The sequence below is a fragment of the Oncorhynchus keta genome, chromosome 27 (assembly GCF_023373465.1).
Source record: "Oncorhynchus keta strain PuntledgeMale-10-30-2019 chromosome 27, Oket_V2, whole genome shotgun sequence".
In the NCBI taxonomy this organism is placed as follows: Eukaryota; Metazoa; Chordata; class Actinopteri; order Salmoniformes; family Salmonidae; genus Oncorhynchus; species Oncorhynchus keta.
Genome location: NC_068447.1, coordinates 18,877,900 through 18,891,052, shown reverse-complemented (window position 1 = coordinate 18,891,052; position 13,153 = coordinate 18,877,900). Strand labels below are relative to the sequence as shown.

The 13,153-nt window shown below is 44.5% G+C and overlaps 2 protein-coding genes across 15 annotated transcripts in view; one reads left to right on the top strand and one right to left on the bottom strand.

The window, feature by feature from the left end:
* The window catches only part of LOC118359587 (EMILIN-3), a 58,546-nt gene extending 56,959 nt beyond the window's left edge, over positions 1-1,587 (top strand). For both annotated transcript variants that reach the window (XM_052481859.1, XM_052481858.1), the window contains one exon: positions 592-1,587. The gene's annotated coding sequence lies outside the window, so the exon portion shown is untranslated. The remainder of the gene's footprint in view (positions 1-591) is intronic.
* b4galt5 (UDP-Gal:betaGlcNAc beta 1,4- galactosyltransferase, polypeptide 5) overlaps positions 1-13,153 on the bottom strand; it is an 81,056-nt gene that overhangs the window by 13,589 nt on the left and 54,314 nt on the right. Inside the window, exons 8-12 of one of the 13 annotated variants that reach the window (XM_052481860.1) lie at positions 12,723-12,824; positions 11,133-12,229; positions 10,802-10,997; positions 10,281-10,584; positions 8,032-10,222 (exon numbers count right to left, since the gene is read on the bottom strand). In XM_052481860.1, the coding sequence (XP_052337820.1) occupies positions 12,079-12,229; positions 12,723-12,824 (253 nt within the window). In that variant the 3' untranslated portion in view covers positions 8,032-10,222; positions 10,281-10,584; positions 10,802-10,997; positions 11,133-12,078. Of the gene's footprint in view, positions 1-8,031; positions 10,223-10,280; positions 10,585-10,801; positions 10,998-11,078; positions 12,230-12,722; positions 12,825-13,153 lie in introns of all 13 variants that reach the window. The other 12 variants (XM_052481862.1, XM_052481861.1, XM_052481864.1 and 9 more) reach the window with 12 other exon arrangements.

Genomic DNA, 13,153 nt, shown 5'->3' with positions numbered 1-13,153 from the left:
ACCCTGTAGAACTCACCTTTGTCATCATGAAGCGCTTTGAGAGTCAAGGACCATACAACCTTCATCTTAAATGACACCCTAGACCCCCTACAATTTGCATACAACACCAACAGATCCATGTACGATTAAATCTCTTACTGCACACCGCCCTATCCCACCTGGAGGAGGAATACCTGTGTGAGAACGCTGATCATTGACTACAGCAGTTTTCAACACCATAGTGCCCTCCAAGCTCGTCACTAAGCTCATGGCCCTGGGTCTGAAGTCATCCCTGTACAACTGGGTCCTAGACTTCTTGACAGGCCAACATCAGGTGGTGAGGACAGGCAACAACACTTCTGCCATACTGAGCCTCAACACAGTGCTTGCTCATCCCCCTCCTGTACTCACATGACGGTCTGGCCGATCACGACTCTAACTAAATCATCAAGTTTGCTGACGACACGACAGTGGTAGGCCTGAGGACCAGAACAACAAGACAGCCAACAGGGAGGAGGTTAGAGCCCTGGCAAAGTGTTTCCATGAAAATACTCCCTACATCAACGTCAACAAAGCAGAGGAGCTGATCGTGGACTAAATGAGACAGAAGAGGTAGCACGTCCCCATCCACGGGCCACAGTCTAGAGGTTAAAAAGCTTCAAGTTCCTTGGCCTGCACATCATTGAGAACCTGAAATGGTGCCACCACACCAGCACTGTGGTAAAGAAGGCGGAACAGCGCTTCTTCAACTTCAGGCGGCTGAAGAAATTTGTCATGTCACCTGAGCCACGGTCTGTTAACTCTGATACTGTCTAACGGAGAAGGTACATCATAGCCGGGACTGAGAGACTGAGAAACAGCTTCTATCACCAGGCCATCACACTGTTGAACAGCCATCATTAGCCGGCTACCTGCCCGATACTCCGCTCTACATCTTGAGACTAATGTCCCATGTGAGACATTGAACACTGGTAACTTCATATACTGTTTATATACTGTTGCTTACTCACTGTGTATGTATATACTGTATTCTCCACATAGCCCATCCTAATATACCTACTATTGTACATACCATTTTCTTTTCCAAATGACATGCTGTCTATAAAACATCACGTATTTATATACTGTAAATGCTCACGCTAATATACAGTATCTTTGGAGTATTAATTGGACTAGTTCTGACAGTTCTTGATTTATTGATTATTTGTGTATTTGTATTGTGTTTGAGAGGCATTCTACTGCCCTGTTGGAGCTACTAACATAAGACTTTCTACTGCCCTGTTGGAGCTACTAACATAAGACTTTCTACTGCCCTGTTGGAGCTACTAACATAAGACTTTCTACTGCCCTGTTGGAGCTACTAACATAAGACTTTCTACTGCCCTGTTGGAGCTACTAACATAAGACTTTCTACTGCCCTGTTGGAGCTACTAACATAAGACATTCTACTGCACTGTTGGAGCTACTAACATAAGACTTTCTACTGCCCTGTTGGAGCTACTAACATAAGACTTTCTACTGCCCTGTTGGAGCTACTAACATAAGACTTTCTACTGCCCTGTTGGAGCTACTAACATAAGACTTTCTACTGCCCTGTTGGAGCTACTAACATAACTGACATTCTACTGCACTGTTGGAGCTACTAACATAAGACTTTCTACTGCCCTGTTGGAGCTACTAACATAAGACTTTCTACTGCCCTGTTGGAGCTACTAACATAAGACTTTCTACTGCACCTGCTGTAACTCACATAAGCATTTCACTGCAAATCTACGTATACAACTAATAAACCAATAAACTCTGATTTGATTTCTCATGTTCTGATGCAGATCTATGAATAACCAGCAGGAGGCATCAAATCCTTTGATAATGACAGAAGTTGTGGTTTATTATTCAGAATTTCAGTAGTATTTCCAATACACAAGAACAGTATGTTAAACCCTTCCTCCTTATCAGGGACTGCACATTCCATACCATTCACTAAACAGAACAAAATGTTTTCCATGCCAGGTGGACTAGACTGTCAGACTACAGGGTAAACAGGAGGACAGGATGTGACTCAGCACTGTCACCAGGATGGGGAGGCTCCAGAGGAGAATGAAAGGGTGGCAGCGAAAGGAGGGGAGGGTGAGAGTAGAGAGACGGGAAACACTGCTGTGGTTGGCTGTGTTAGAGATGGAAGGGTGAGAGTAGAGAGATGGGAAACACTGCTGTGATTGGCTGTGTTAGACATGGAAGGGGGAGAGGGAGGAAGAGGGGGAGGAAAAATGATATTGGAAGAGGGGGAGGAAGAGAGGAGAGTGTTTGAAGATCAGATGGGTGAACAGGCGTCACTCGTGTCCCTGACAGATATGCAGGCAGGAGTCACAACAAGGCTGTGGAATTACTGATGGAATGCACGCACACACAATGGATATATATATATATATATACACACACATATACAGACACACAATTGAAGTCAGAAGTTTACATACACTTAGGTTGGAATCATTAAAACTTGTTTTTCAACCACTCCACAAATTTCTTGTTAACAAACTATAGTTTTGGCAAGTCGGTTAGGACATCTACTTTGTGCATGACACAAGTCATTCTTCCAACATCTCAGACAAATTATTTCACTTATAATGATAGGATAATTTACATCATTTGAGTCAAATGGAGGTGTACCTGTGGATGTATTTCAAGACCTACCCTCAAACTCAGTGCCTCTTTGCTCGACATCATGGGAAAATCAAAAGAACTCAGCCAAGACCTCGGAAAGAAATTGTAGACCTCCACAAGTCTGGTTAATCCTTGGGAACAATTTCCAAACGCCTGAAGGTACCACGTTCATCTGTACAAACAATTGTACGCAATTGTATAAACACCATGGGACCACGCAGCCGTCATACCGCTCAGGAAGGAGAGACGTTGGTAGAGCATTCTGTCTCCTAGAATGATGAACACATGACTGTAAGTCGCTTTGGATAAAGCGTTGGTGTGAAAAGTGCAAATCAATCCCAGAACAACAGCAAAGGATCTTGTGAAGATTCTGGAGGAAACAGGTACAAAATTATCTATATCTACAGTTAAACGAGTCCTATATCGTTACAACCTGATAGGCCGTGCAGCAAGGAAGAAGCCACTGCTCCAAAACCGCCATAAAAAGCCAGACTACAGTTTGCAACTGCACATGGGGACAAACATTGTACTTTTTGGAAAAATGTCCTCTGGTCTGATGAAACAAAAATAGAACTGTTTGGCCATAATGACCATCATTATGTTTGGAGGACAAAGGGGAGGTTTGCAAGCCGAAGAACACCATCCCAACCGTGAAGCACGGGGTGGCAGCATCATGTTGTGCGGGTGCTTTGCTGCAGGAGGGACTGGTGCAAGTTGAAGCTTGGTCGCAAATGGGTCTTCGAAATGGACAATGACACCAAACATACTTCCAAAGTTGTGGCAAAATGGCTTAAGGACAACAAAGTCAAGGTATTGGAGTGGCCATCACAAAGCCCTTACCTCAATCATATAGAAAATGTGTGGGCAGAACTGAGAAAGCGTGTGCGAGCAAAGAGGCCTACAAACCTGCCTCAGTTACACCAGCTCTGTCAGGAGGAATGGGCCAAAATTCACCCAAATTATTATGGGAAGCTTGTGGAAGGCTAACCGAACCACTTGACCCAAGTTAATCAATTTAAAGGCACTGCTACCAAATACTCAAATACTAATCGAGTGTATGTAAACTTCTGACCCACTGGGAATGTGATGAAAGAAATAAAAGCCAAAATGAATCAATCTACTATTTTTCTGGCATTTCACATTCTTAAAATAAAGTGATGATCCTAACTGACCTAGACAGGGAATTTTAGGATTAAATGTCAGGAATTGTGAAAACTGTGTTTAAATGTACTTGGCTAAGGTGTATGTAAACTTCCGACTTCAACTGCATACATACATACCTATATACACACAAATAGAAAACACACAGCAGGATAGAGCAAACACAGAGTGAGCAGGGCCCCATGGGCAGGGAACAGCTGGGTGCCCGCTCCAACAAACTTTACCCTCTCCCTCCCTGGGGACGCAGCGAGGCACAGAGGGACCCAACCATGGATGACCTAGAGAACAGACACACAGGGTGGAGAGAGAGCAGCTCTGAGGCTTGTCACTTTGTGTGCTGATATGAAGGGAAGTGACTGAAACACGCCAAAACACACACACACAGAATAGGAACAGAGTGCTACCCATAGAATCAGGAATTGCCATTCATCAGCACTGAAGGCCAAGTCTTTCATTAGTGGCATAAAGACTGCTGGAGAGAGGCACAAACGCACGTACATACATATACTGAACAAAAATACAAAACGCAACATGCATACAGTTCATACAAGAAGTAAATTGAAATAAATGAATTAGGCCTTAATCTATGAACGTCACATGACTGGGAATACAGATATGCATCTGATGGTCACAGATCATTATAAAACAGTTGGGGCTTGGATCAGAAAACCAGTCAGTGTCTGGTGTGACCACCATTTGCCTCATACAGCACGACACGTCTCCTTCACATAGAGCTGATCAGGCTGTTGATTGTGGCCTGTGGAATGTTGTCAAAACTTCAATGGCTGTGCGAAGTTGCTGGAAATACCTGTTCATACCATAACCCCACCGCCACCATGGGGAACTCTGTTCACAACGTTGACATCAGCAAACCGCTCGCCCACATGACGCCATACAACTGGTATGTTGACATCAGCAAACCGCTCGCCCACATTACGCCATACAAGTGGTATGCGGTTGTAAGGACGTTTGTACTTACTGCTAAAGTCTCTAAAACGACGTTGGAGATGGCTTATGACAGATAAATTAACATGAAATTCTCTGGCAACAGCTCTGGTAGACATTCCTGCAGTCAGTATACCAATTGCACACTCCTCAAAACTTGACATCTGTGGCATTGTTTTGTGACACAAAACTGCACATTTTAGAGTGGCCTTTTATTGTCCCCAGAACAAGGTGCAACTGTGTAATGATTATGCTGTTTAATCAGCTTCTTGATATGCTACACCTGTCAGGTGGATGGATTATCTTGGTAAAGGAGGAATGAAAACTAACAGGGATGTTAGCTTTTTGTTCATATTGAACATTTCTGGGATCTTTTATTTCAGCACTTTACATGTTGCGTTTATATTTTGGTTGAGTGTACATATGCATATGCACCGATGAAATGGACTTCGATTAAAGTTAAATGTGGAAGACACATTGAACACATTCAGTTGTGCAACAGGTGAGGTATACCCTTTCACACTCAAACACGTTTCTCTAATAAAACCGTCAAAATAATTGTGTGTCACTGCACAGAGTGTATATGAATGAGCAAATATGGCCATATGACAGTACAATTCTGTGGCATATGTCTCCTAGTGGTTTTAGACGATTGAATGGAGCCAAATGAAAAGGCGGGTGACTGCAGTGGGCTAACCTGTGACTGGAGTGGGCTAACCTGTGACTGCAGTGGGCTAACCTGTGACTGCTGTGGGCTAACCTGTGACTGCTGTGGGCTAACCTGTGACTGCTGTGGGCTAACCTGTGACTGCAGTGGGCTAACCTGTGACTGCAGTGGGCTAACCTGTGACTGCAGTGGGCTAACCTGTGACTGCAGTGGGCTAACCTGTGACTGCAGTGGGCTAACCTGTGACTGCAGTGGGCTAACCTGCAGTGACTGCTGCAGTGGGCTAACCTGTGACTGGAGTGGGCTAACCTGTGACTGCAGTGGGCTAACCTGTGACTGCTGTGGGCTAACCTGTGACTGCAGTGGGCTAACCTGTGACTGCAGTGGGCTAACCTGTGACTGCAGTGGGCTAACCTGTGACTGCAGTGGGCTAACCTGTGACTGCAGTGGGCTAACCTGTGACTGCAGTGGGCTAACCTGTGACTGCAGTGGGCTAACCTGTGACTGCAGTGGGCTAACCTGTGACTGCAGTGGGCTAACCTGTGAACCTGTGACTGCAGTGGGCTAACCTGTGACTGCAGTGGGCTAACCTGTGACTGCAGTGGGCTAACCTGTGACTGCAGTGGGCTAACCTGTGACTGCAGTGGGCTAACCTGTGACTGCAGTGGGCTAACCTGTGACTGCAGTGGGCTAACCTGTGACTGCAGTGAGCTAACCTGAGATGTGCTGTTGTTGTCGTTCTAAATGCAGCTGTGACCCTCCTCTCAGACTCTTTCTGCTCCCTGCTGTGACAGATGACACACACACAACATTAAACAACCAAAACCTTTGTCCCAGTCACTGATCTGATACAGAACAGCTGTGCAGTGGAGAGTTCTGTTAACAGGAGACATGATTTGGTCTAGTTTTCCTACAGTACTGGTGTGACTAGCTCTGACCACTCCCTCTTCTCCTTACTCCTCCCATTTCTAGCCCTAATGAGTCAAGATGGCTCCATTAATTATAATAATTTCAGAGCACATGGACATCGTTTAAAGTTAATTTTATTGGTGTACTTTGACAATAACGATGGTAAAAAAAAAATCATACAAAAGAATGCAGACAGACAGATATAAGGCTGACATCGAGTTTTACAAGTGGCTTCAAATGGCTTCAATTCAAGGAGAAATAAAGTCCTTACAATCAGAGAAAGATATATTAGTAATATAGTCATGTATTTATTCATCTTTTAATTTGCCTTTATACAAAAACACATTTTGGGGGTGTATAATCTGGAGTTGGTAGCAGTTGGAACATGGTTTCGCTTCCTTGTCCCATTACTATAAACATAATGGTGTTTCTGGCTGATGTAGTTCTCCCTATACCCTATAAGCAGTACTTGACTTGGACTGAAATAGATTTGAGTACTCATTTTGGGTGCCGGTACCGTTTATATTTAGGTGCAGGAGCTCCACAATACTTTTGTGCTGATATTCTATAAGAGGAACAGGAGCTCAAGCAGGAGAACATTTGAGGTGCCAGTACTCGGCTCTGGTGAGCTCCTCCCCAAGTCAAGCACTGCCTATAAGCTACACCTACACCTTACCACTATAGACGACTGAGATGACCCACATCATCTACTTCATGACAATGGGAACTATACCAGAATGCTGATGGGTTCTAATGCTGATGGACTAACCCTTACATTATTCCTTATCTACAATGAGTTTGGAACCAATAACGTGAAAGTGATTATGTAGCGCTTGATGAGGGTAAGTAGGTCCATGGCACCAGAAGGAACTCAGCGGAACCCCTTGTTCGTTAAGCATTTGTAGGGATTTAAGACCTTTAATTTCTCTTTTCAATAACACTAGACAATAATATTTACAGAGTGGACATTTATCTTATATGCACCTTTTCCATCAATTTAAATAGATTTGCTCATAAAAAATGTAAGCGTGTGAAAACAGTGAAATAAATTAGAGGTTTTTATTAAGGCTTGCCAGTCTGTCAGGCGTCAGTACCCATCTCTGAGACGACTAGCCTCCATGATTATCCAGTCTGCTACATGTACATCTAGACAGAATAATAACAGTGGCTAGTCATACCAGGGCGGAGCAGCACTGAGCCCTTCATTTGGACTGGCACAGAATGGATCAGATCATGGCTCTGCTCGGTCAGAGAGGAGCCTGACAAGACCAGGGCGTTGCAGCACACCCTGGCTGAGCTCTGGGATTACCACACTGACACAGGATCAGTTACAACAACAATCTAAACCCCATTGTCTTCCGGCAGATGGCGTTATTATAACGGGACACGCCGTTAAGACGATCGTTGGGCTATCTGACGTAAGACCATGCCTAAACCAAGGTGTCCCCAGTCCTAATCCTCGAGAGCTGCAGCACTGTAAAGACCAACCAATGTCACTGACAAGACAGTATACTACAGTACATGTTTACTTGGTTTCCCAGGTCTAGGTCACTGGTTCAAGGCAAAGGAACAGGACCAGAGGCTGCAGGCCTCGGCTCTGGACTGGGACTTACCTTGAAGGTCTGGGGTTAACCTAGAAGTGACAGCAGGGTGATAGGCACTACTACTGGGTTTTATTCCTCTCCTCCTCCAGCAGTAGTGGAAACCTTAGGGCTCGAATCAGAACACTCCAGCCTACAAACTCAGGCTCTCTGAGCAGAGCAGAGCTTGAAAACAAACAAAACCTAAATATTTACAAACAAAAAAAAACAACCTCTTGTAAATGACACCTGGGCCCCTGGCATTGACAGGCTCCACCATTTCAATCAAACACACTCGAAGAGGAAGACTTTAGAGAAACTAGCAGCTAATGTCAACAACTCTCCACTAAGCACCTCCAACGTGATTGGCCACAGTAGGTAAGTAAACACATGCTTCTAGTTGGGTGACATTAAAAAGAGGAAGGATGAACCAATAAGAGGGGTACTTCCTGTAGCTATCTACACACAGGATTGGTTCCCAGGCAGCACGTAGTGAGTGGCTCCCCCAATCGAAGGGCAAGCAGATCAGCACCATTGATTATCGATGAAGAAACAGAAGGTGCTTAGCAGGAGGAAGTGACTTTATAATTAGGCGTCTTCCTCTTCCTGTGGTTGTCACACAAAATGGCCTACGTCTACATTGCCGGTTCAGCTGATTTAACGAACATATAAAATCCAAAATTAACCTCTATATCCTAATCTCTATGCATGTGTGTAGATCCAAGTGGATTGGACAGGTATAAGCAATATGGCAGACATTCCAACTAGCATTTAAAAAAAGGTGGAGCCGTTACCATTTTGCTAATTGTTTCAGATCTAAGTGCATAGAGTTTAGGGGCAGGGGTTCATTTGGAACATCTTTCCACACAGGTTGAACTTTCAATCTCACAACCACAAGTTTCAGTGCTTCTAACACAGCCTGTCTCACAGCAAGTTTACTGAATCATCATCATCATCACCACAACAAAAATCAATCAATCACAGGAAGTCATCTTTAAAAGATTAAATAAATAAAAGGAGGTCCCGCCTCCGTCATATCATGGGAACACAAAAAAACTTTTTTCCCAAATGATACATCTGAAGAAAGTCAATGATTTGACAAGGCGATGTGTGTGAAATGAACTATCAGTATATTAAAGCTATAGAGACACCAAGACGTGGAGGGGCCGGTGTGTTGGAATATAGGCATTTGAACAGAGACAACAGTAGGACCACATTTGATGTTACTTCAGTACTGTGACAAAACGAATTCACTCAAACACTGCCACACACTGCCACACACTGCCACACACACACACACACACACACGCTAGCACATGCACTCTACACACACATACGTATGATGGGATTATAAATGTTCTACTGTAATAATGTTGTATGATGTACCGTTTTATTTTTGCCTTCATTTGTTTGGACCCCAGGAAGAGTTGCCATAGCAGCAGCTAATGGAGATCCTTAAAAACTACAAATACAAAAATACACATATCTGCACAGACGAGAAGACGAAGGGCTGGAATTGCTGGAGATATTTGGAGTGGTGTATGTACCTTAGTTTGTGAGGTCTCATGTAGCATACCACCCAAACACAAACCCCAGTATTCAGACTTTTCCCACACACAGACACACACACTGGCTAAAGATTAACCACTGCTAATGACTTAATCTGTGTCTACAGTTACTTTCTGACCTTTGAGCAGTGCCTAAGGGCACCGTCATCATAGTCCAGCAGGATGGGGGGCTGGAAAGCGTTGCCACGGTGTCTAACCAACGTCAGAATGACATTACACAAAGCAGCTGCAAACACAGTGCAGTGTCTCTTTAAATAGACACTAGAGAAAGTGCCTCTGCAAGCTCCATCGCAAATGACCCTATAGATGAATAAACATTTCTGTTTAGGGTAAAGGGGATAGAACAGGGTCTCTAGTTTTAGACTGCCTCTCAAACATCATCCTATTCCTATACAGTGTTACACATGATTGTGGAACACACAGGCCTATAGGGAAAAGAGTGTGAATTGGGAGACAGGCTTAAACTGCATGACATGATGTGAATAGTGAACATTTCAGTTTAGGAGACTCACTAAACATGTGTCTGACATCAGAAATCTCTCAAAGCAGTGAAAACAGGATGCTGACAAGCCCATGTGCATAGCTATCTCTCTCTCACACATACATAGCTATCCCTCTCTCTCTCACACATACATAGCTATCCCTCTCTCTCTCACACATACATAGCTATCCCTCTCTCTCTCACACATACATAGCTATCCCTCTCTCTCTCACACATACATAGCTATCCCTCTCTCTCTCACACATACCTAGCTATCCCTCTCTCTCACACACATACATAGCTATCCCTCTCTCTCACACACATACATAGCTATCCCTCTCTCTCACACACATACATAGCTATCCCTCTCTCTCACACACATACATACATAGCTATCCCTCTCTCTCTCACACATACATACATAGCTATCCCTCTCTCACACATACATAGCTATCCCTCTCTCTCTCTCACACATAGTTATCTCTCTGTCACACATACATAGCTATCCCTCTCTCTCTCTCTCACACATACATAGCTATCCCTCTCTCTCTCACACACCCATACATAGCTATCCCTCTCTCTCTCACACACACATACATAGCTATCCCTCTCTCTCTCACACATACATAGCTATCCCTCTCTCACACACACATACATAGCACACACACACACACACACACACATACTACACACACACACACACACACACATACACCCTCACACACACACACACATAGCTATCCCTCTCTCACACACATACATAGCTATCCCTCTCTCTCACACACATACATAGCTATCCCTCTCTCTCACACACATACATAGCTATCCCTCTCTCTCACACACATACATAGCTATCCCTCTCTCTCTCACACACATACATACATAGCTATCCCTCTCTCTCTCTCACACACATACATAGCTATCCCTCTCTCTCTCACACACATACATAGCTATCCCTCTCTCTCTCACACACACATACATAGCTATCCCTCTCTCTCTCACACACATACATAGCTATCCCTCTCTCTCACACACATACATAGCTATCCCTCTCTCTCACACATACATAGCTATCCCTCTCTCACTCACACATACATAGCTATCCCTCTCTCACTCACACATACATAGCTATCCCTCTCTCACTCACACATACATAGCTATCCCTCTCTCTCACACACATACATAGCTATCCCTCTCTCTCTCTCACACATACATAGCTATCCCTCTCTCTCACACACATACATAGCTATCCCTCTCTCTCTCTCACACATACATAGCTATCCCTCTCTCTCTCACACACATACATAGCTATCCCTCTCTCTCTCACACATACATAGCTATCCCTCTCTCACTCACACATACATAGCTATCCCTCTCTCACTCACACTGTACTGTCAAAGATTTTCAATTTGCTAGGCTAGTATGTTTATTTAGCTAAAGGTGTGTCTACTGTGACCAGTCAGCCACTCTGCACACAAGTCAGTCTCAAGCTAATGTTATACCTTTGTCCACAGCGTCTCTCTCTCCCTCCATGTCCTACACAGAGCCAGCTGTGAGGACCTACTCTGTGTGTGTCTGTTTTTCACAGGTTTAATAAGTCAATGAAAAATATTCAGGTCAAATATTCAAGGTCAAAATAAAATCAAAGCCTAGGGACTGTGTCAGCAGATTTGTGTGTACAACCTAACTCCTTCAGCCACATACACAAACTACACTACTGTCCCCTCCACACCACAGCCCTATAGAGGGAACGTGTTTCTGTTTCCCTTATGGTTACAGTTGCCATTGTCTCCATGAGTGAATTAATGACTTACTGAACAAATTAATGAAAGAATGAATGCTAAAGGCCCAAAATGGTGTGGAGGGCAGGTGGAGACAGAAGAGTGGAGAAGCCCGGATGATAGAAGCGATTGATGGACCACAGCACAAAACGAGTGCGGCTTTCTCCTTACATGTCACGAGGATTGATCAATCAACACCGTTCTGCATGTCTTTTTTGCTTAAAAAACTGAATCAAAGTAAATGAACTAAAAAGTCCTAAGGAGTGCTGTGACTGGTGAGATATGGCTGACGTCCATAATGACTTCGTTTCCCCGGAGGGCTGTGTGGCCCGCTGCTTCCTGGTCAGTTATAGTCTGCTATAGGGGCTAGCTTCCTGCTCAGGCTGACTGATATGTTGGTGTAGAGAGGCCTCCGGGACAATAGGGGGGAGTACCGCAGGTTGTTGAGCCCATCCAGACTCTGTCTCTCCTTAGAGCGCCTTAGAAGAGTGTACCTGGGAGGACAGAAGAAAGACAGGGATCAGACAGAGGAGAATGAAGTCTGCCGGCCTCGAGCCTAGACACTGTTCCAAGGTCAGTTTGGGTCCCTGAGAAGATGAAGTAGAAGAGACCAGAAGGAAGTCATGGTAGACTATTGGGAAATACCCCAGGTTTACGACGGCTCAATTTGACGTGTTCGACCAACTGCTGACTTGTAAAAGATGTTAAGTATTTAGGAATGAGAGTAGAGAGGATATGCTTGGAATGTAGCTCCCAAGCAAGTCACATGCAAAATCTTTGGAGGAGTGGAGAAATCCCTGAAAGCCACTAACTCGGACTCTTCATGTGACTGGCTCACATGGGCCGGGGCTGCATTCCTCTCACAAACACCCTCTTTATCCAAATCCCCAAGTATCACCGGGGATGTGTGTTAATGTACTAGAGAGTGGCATGTGTGTGTGTGCGCGCGCGCGTGCGTGCGTGCGTGTGTGTGTGTGAGAGACTAACCTTCCCAGGAACTGCACCTCGCCACGGTGGTGGTGTGGGATTGACATGTAACGGCCCAACTCTCCCTGCGGCCGACTGACCGTGTAGTTAGCATACTGCACCCTGTCAGACACACAGTAACACTACAGAGTCACACACTCACAACGGCATGGTATAAACAATTCAAAGACACAAACTGTACAGTACATACTGTTGTCAGTGATTGTGTAAAGCTTGGGGCGAAGTAGACACATCTGCTTCAGTGGGAGTGGACTCTGAGTCGTGTGTGTGTGTGTGTGTGGGGGGATAACAATGCTGTATGGCAAAGACAAATGGAGGAAGAATGCCTGCTGTGTGTCCAACTAGTTCTCAGTCTTACTACACAACAAATTTCTAAGTTGTCCCAAATGTCAAATTTAGTTTAATGTTTTGGAAAGGGTTAAACATTAAGT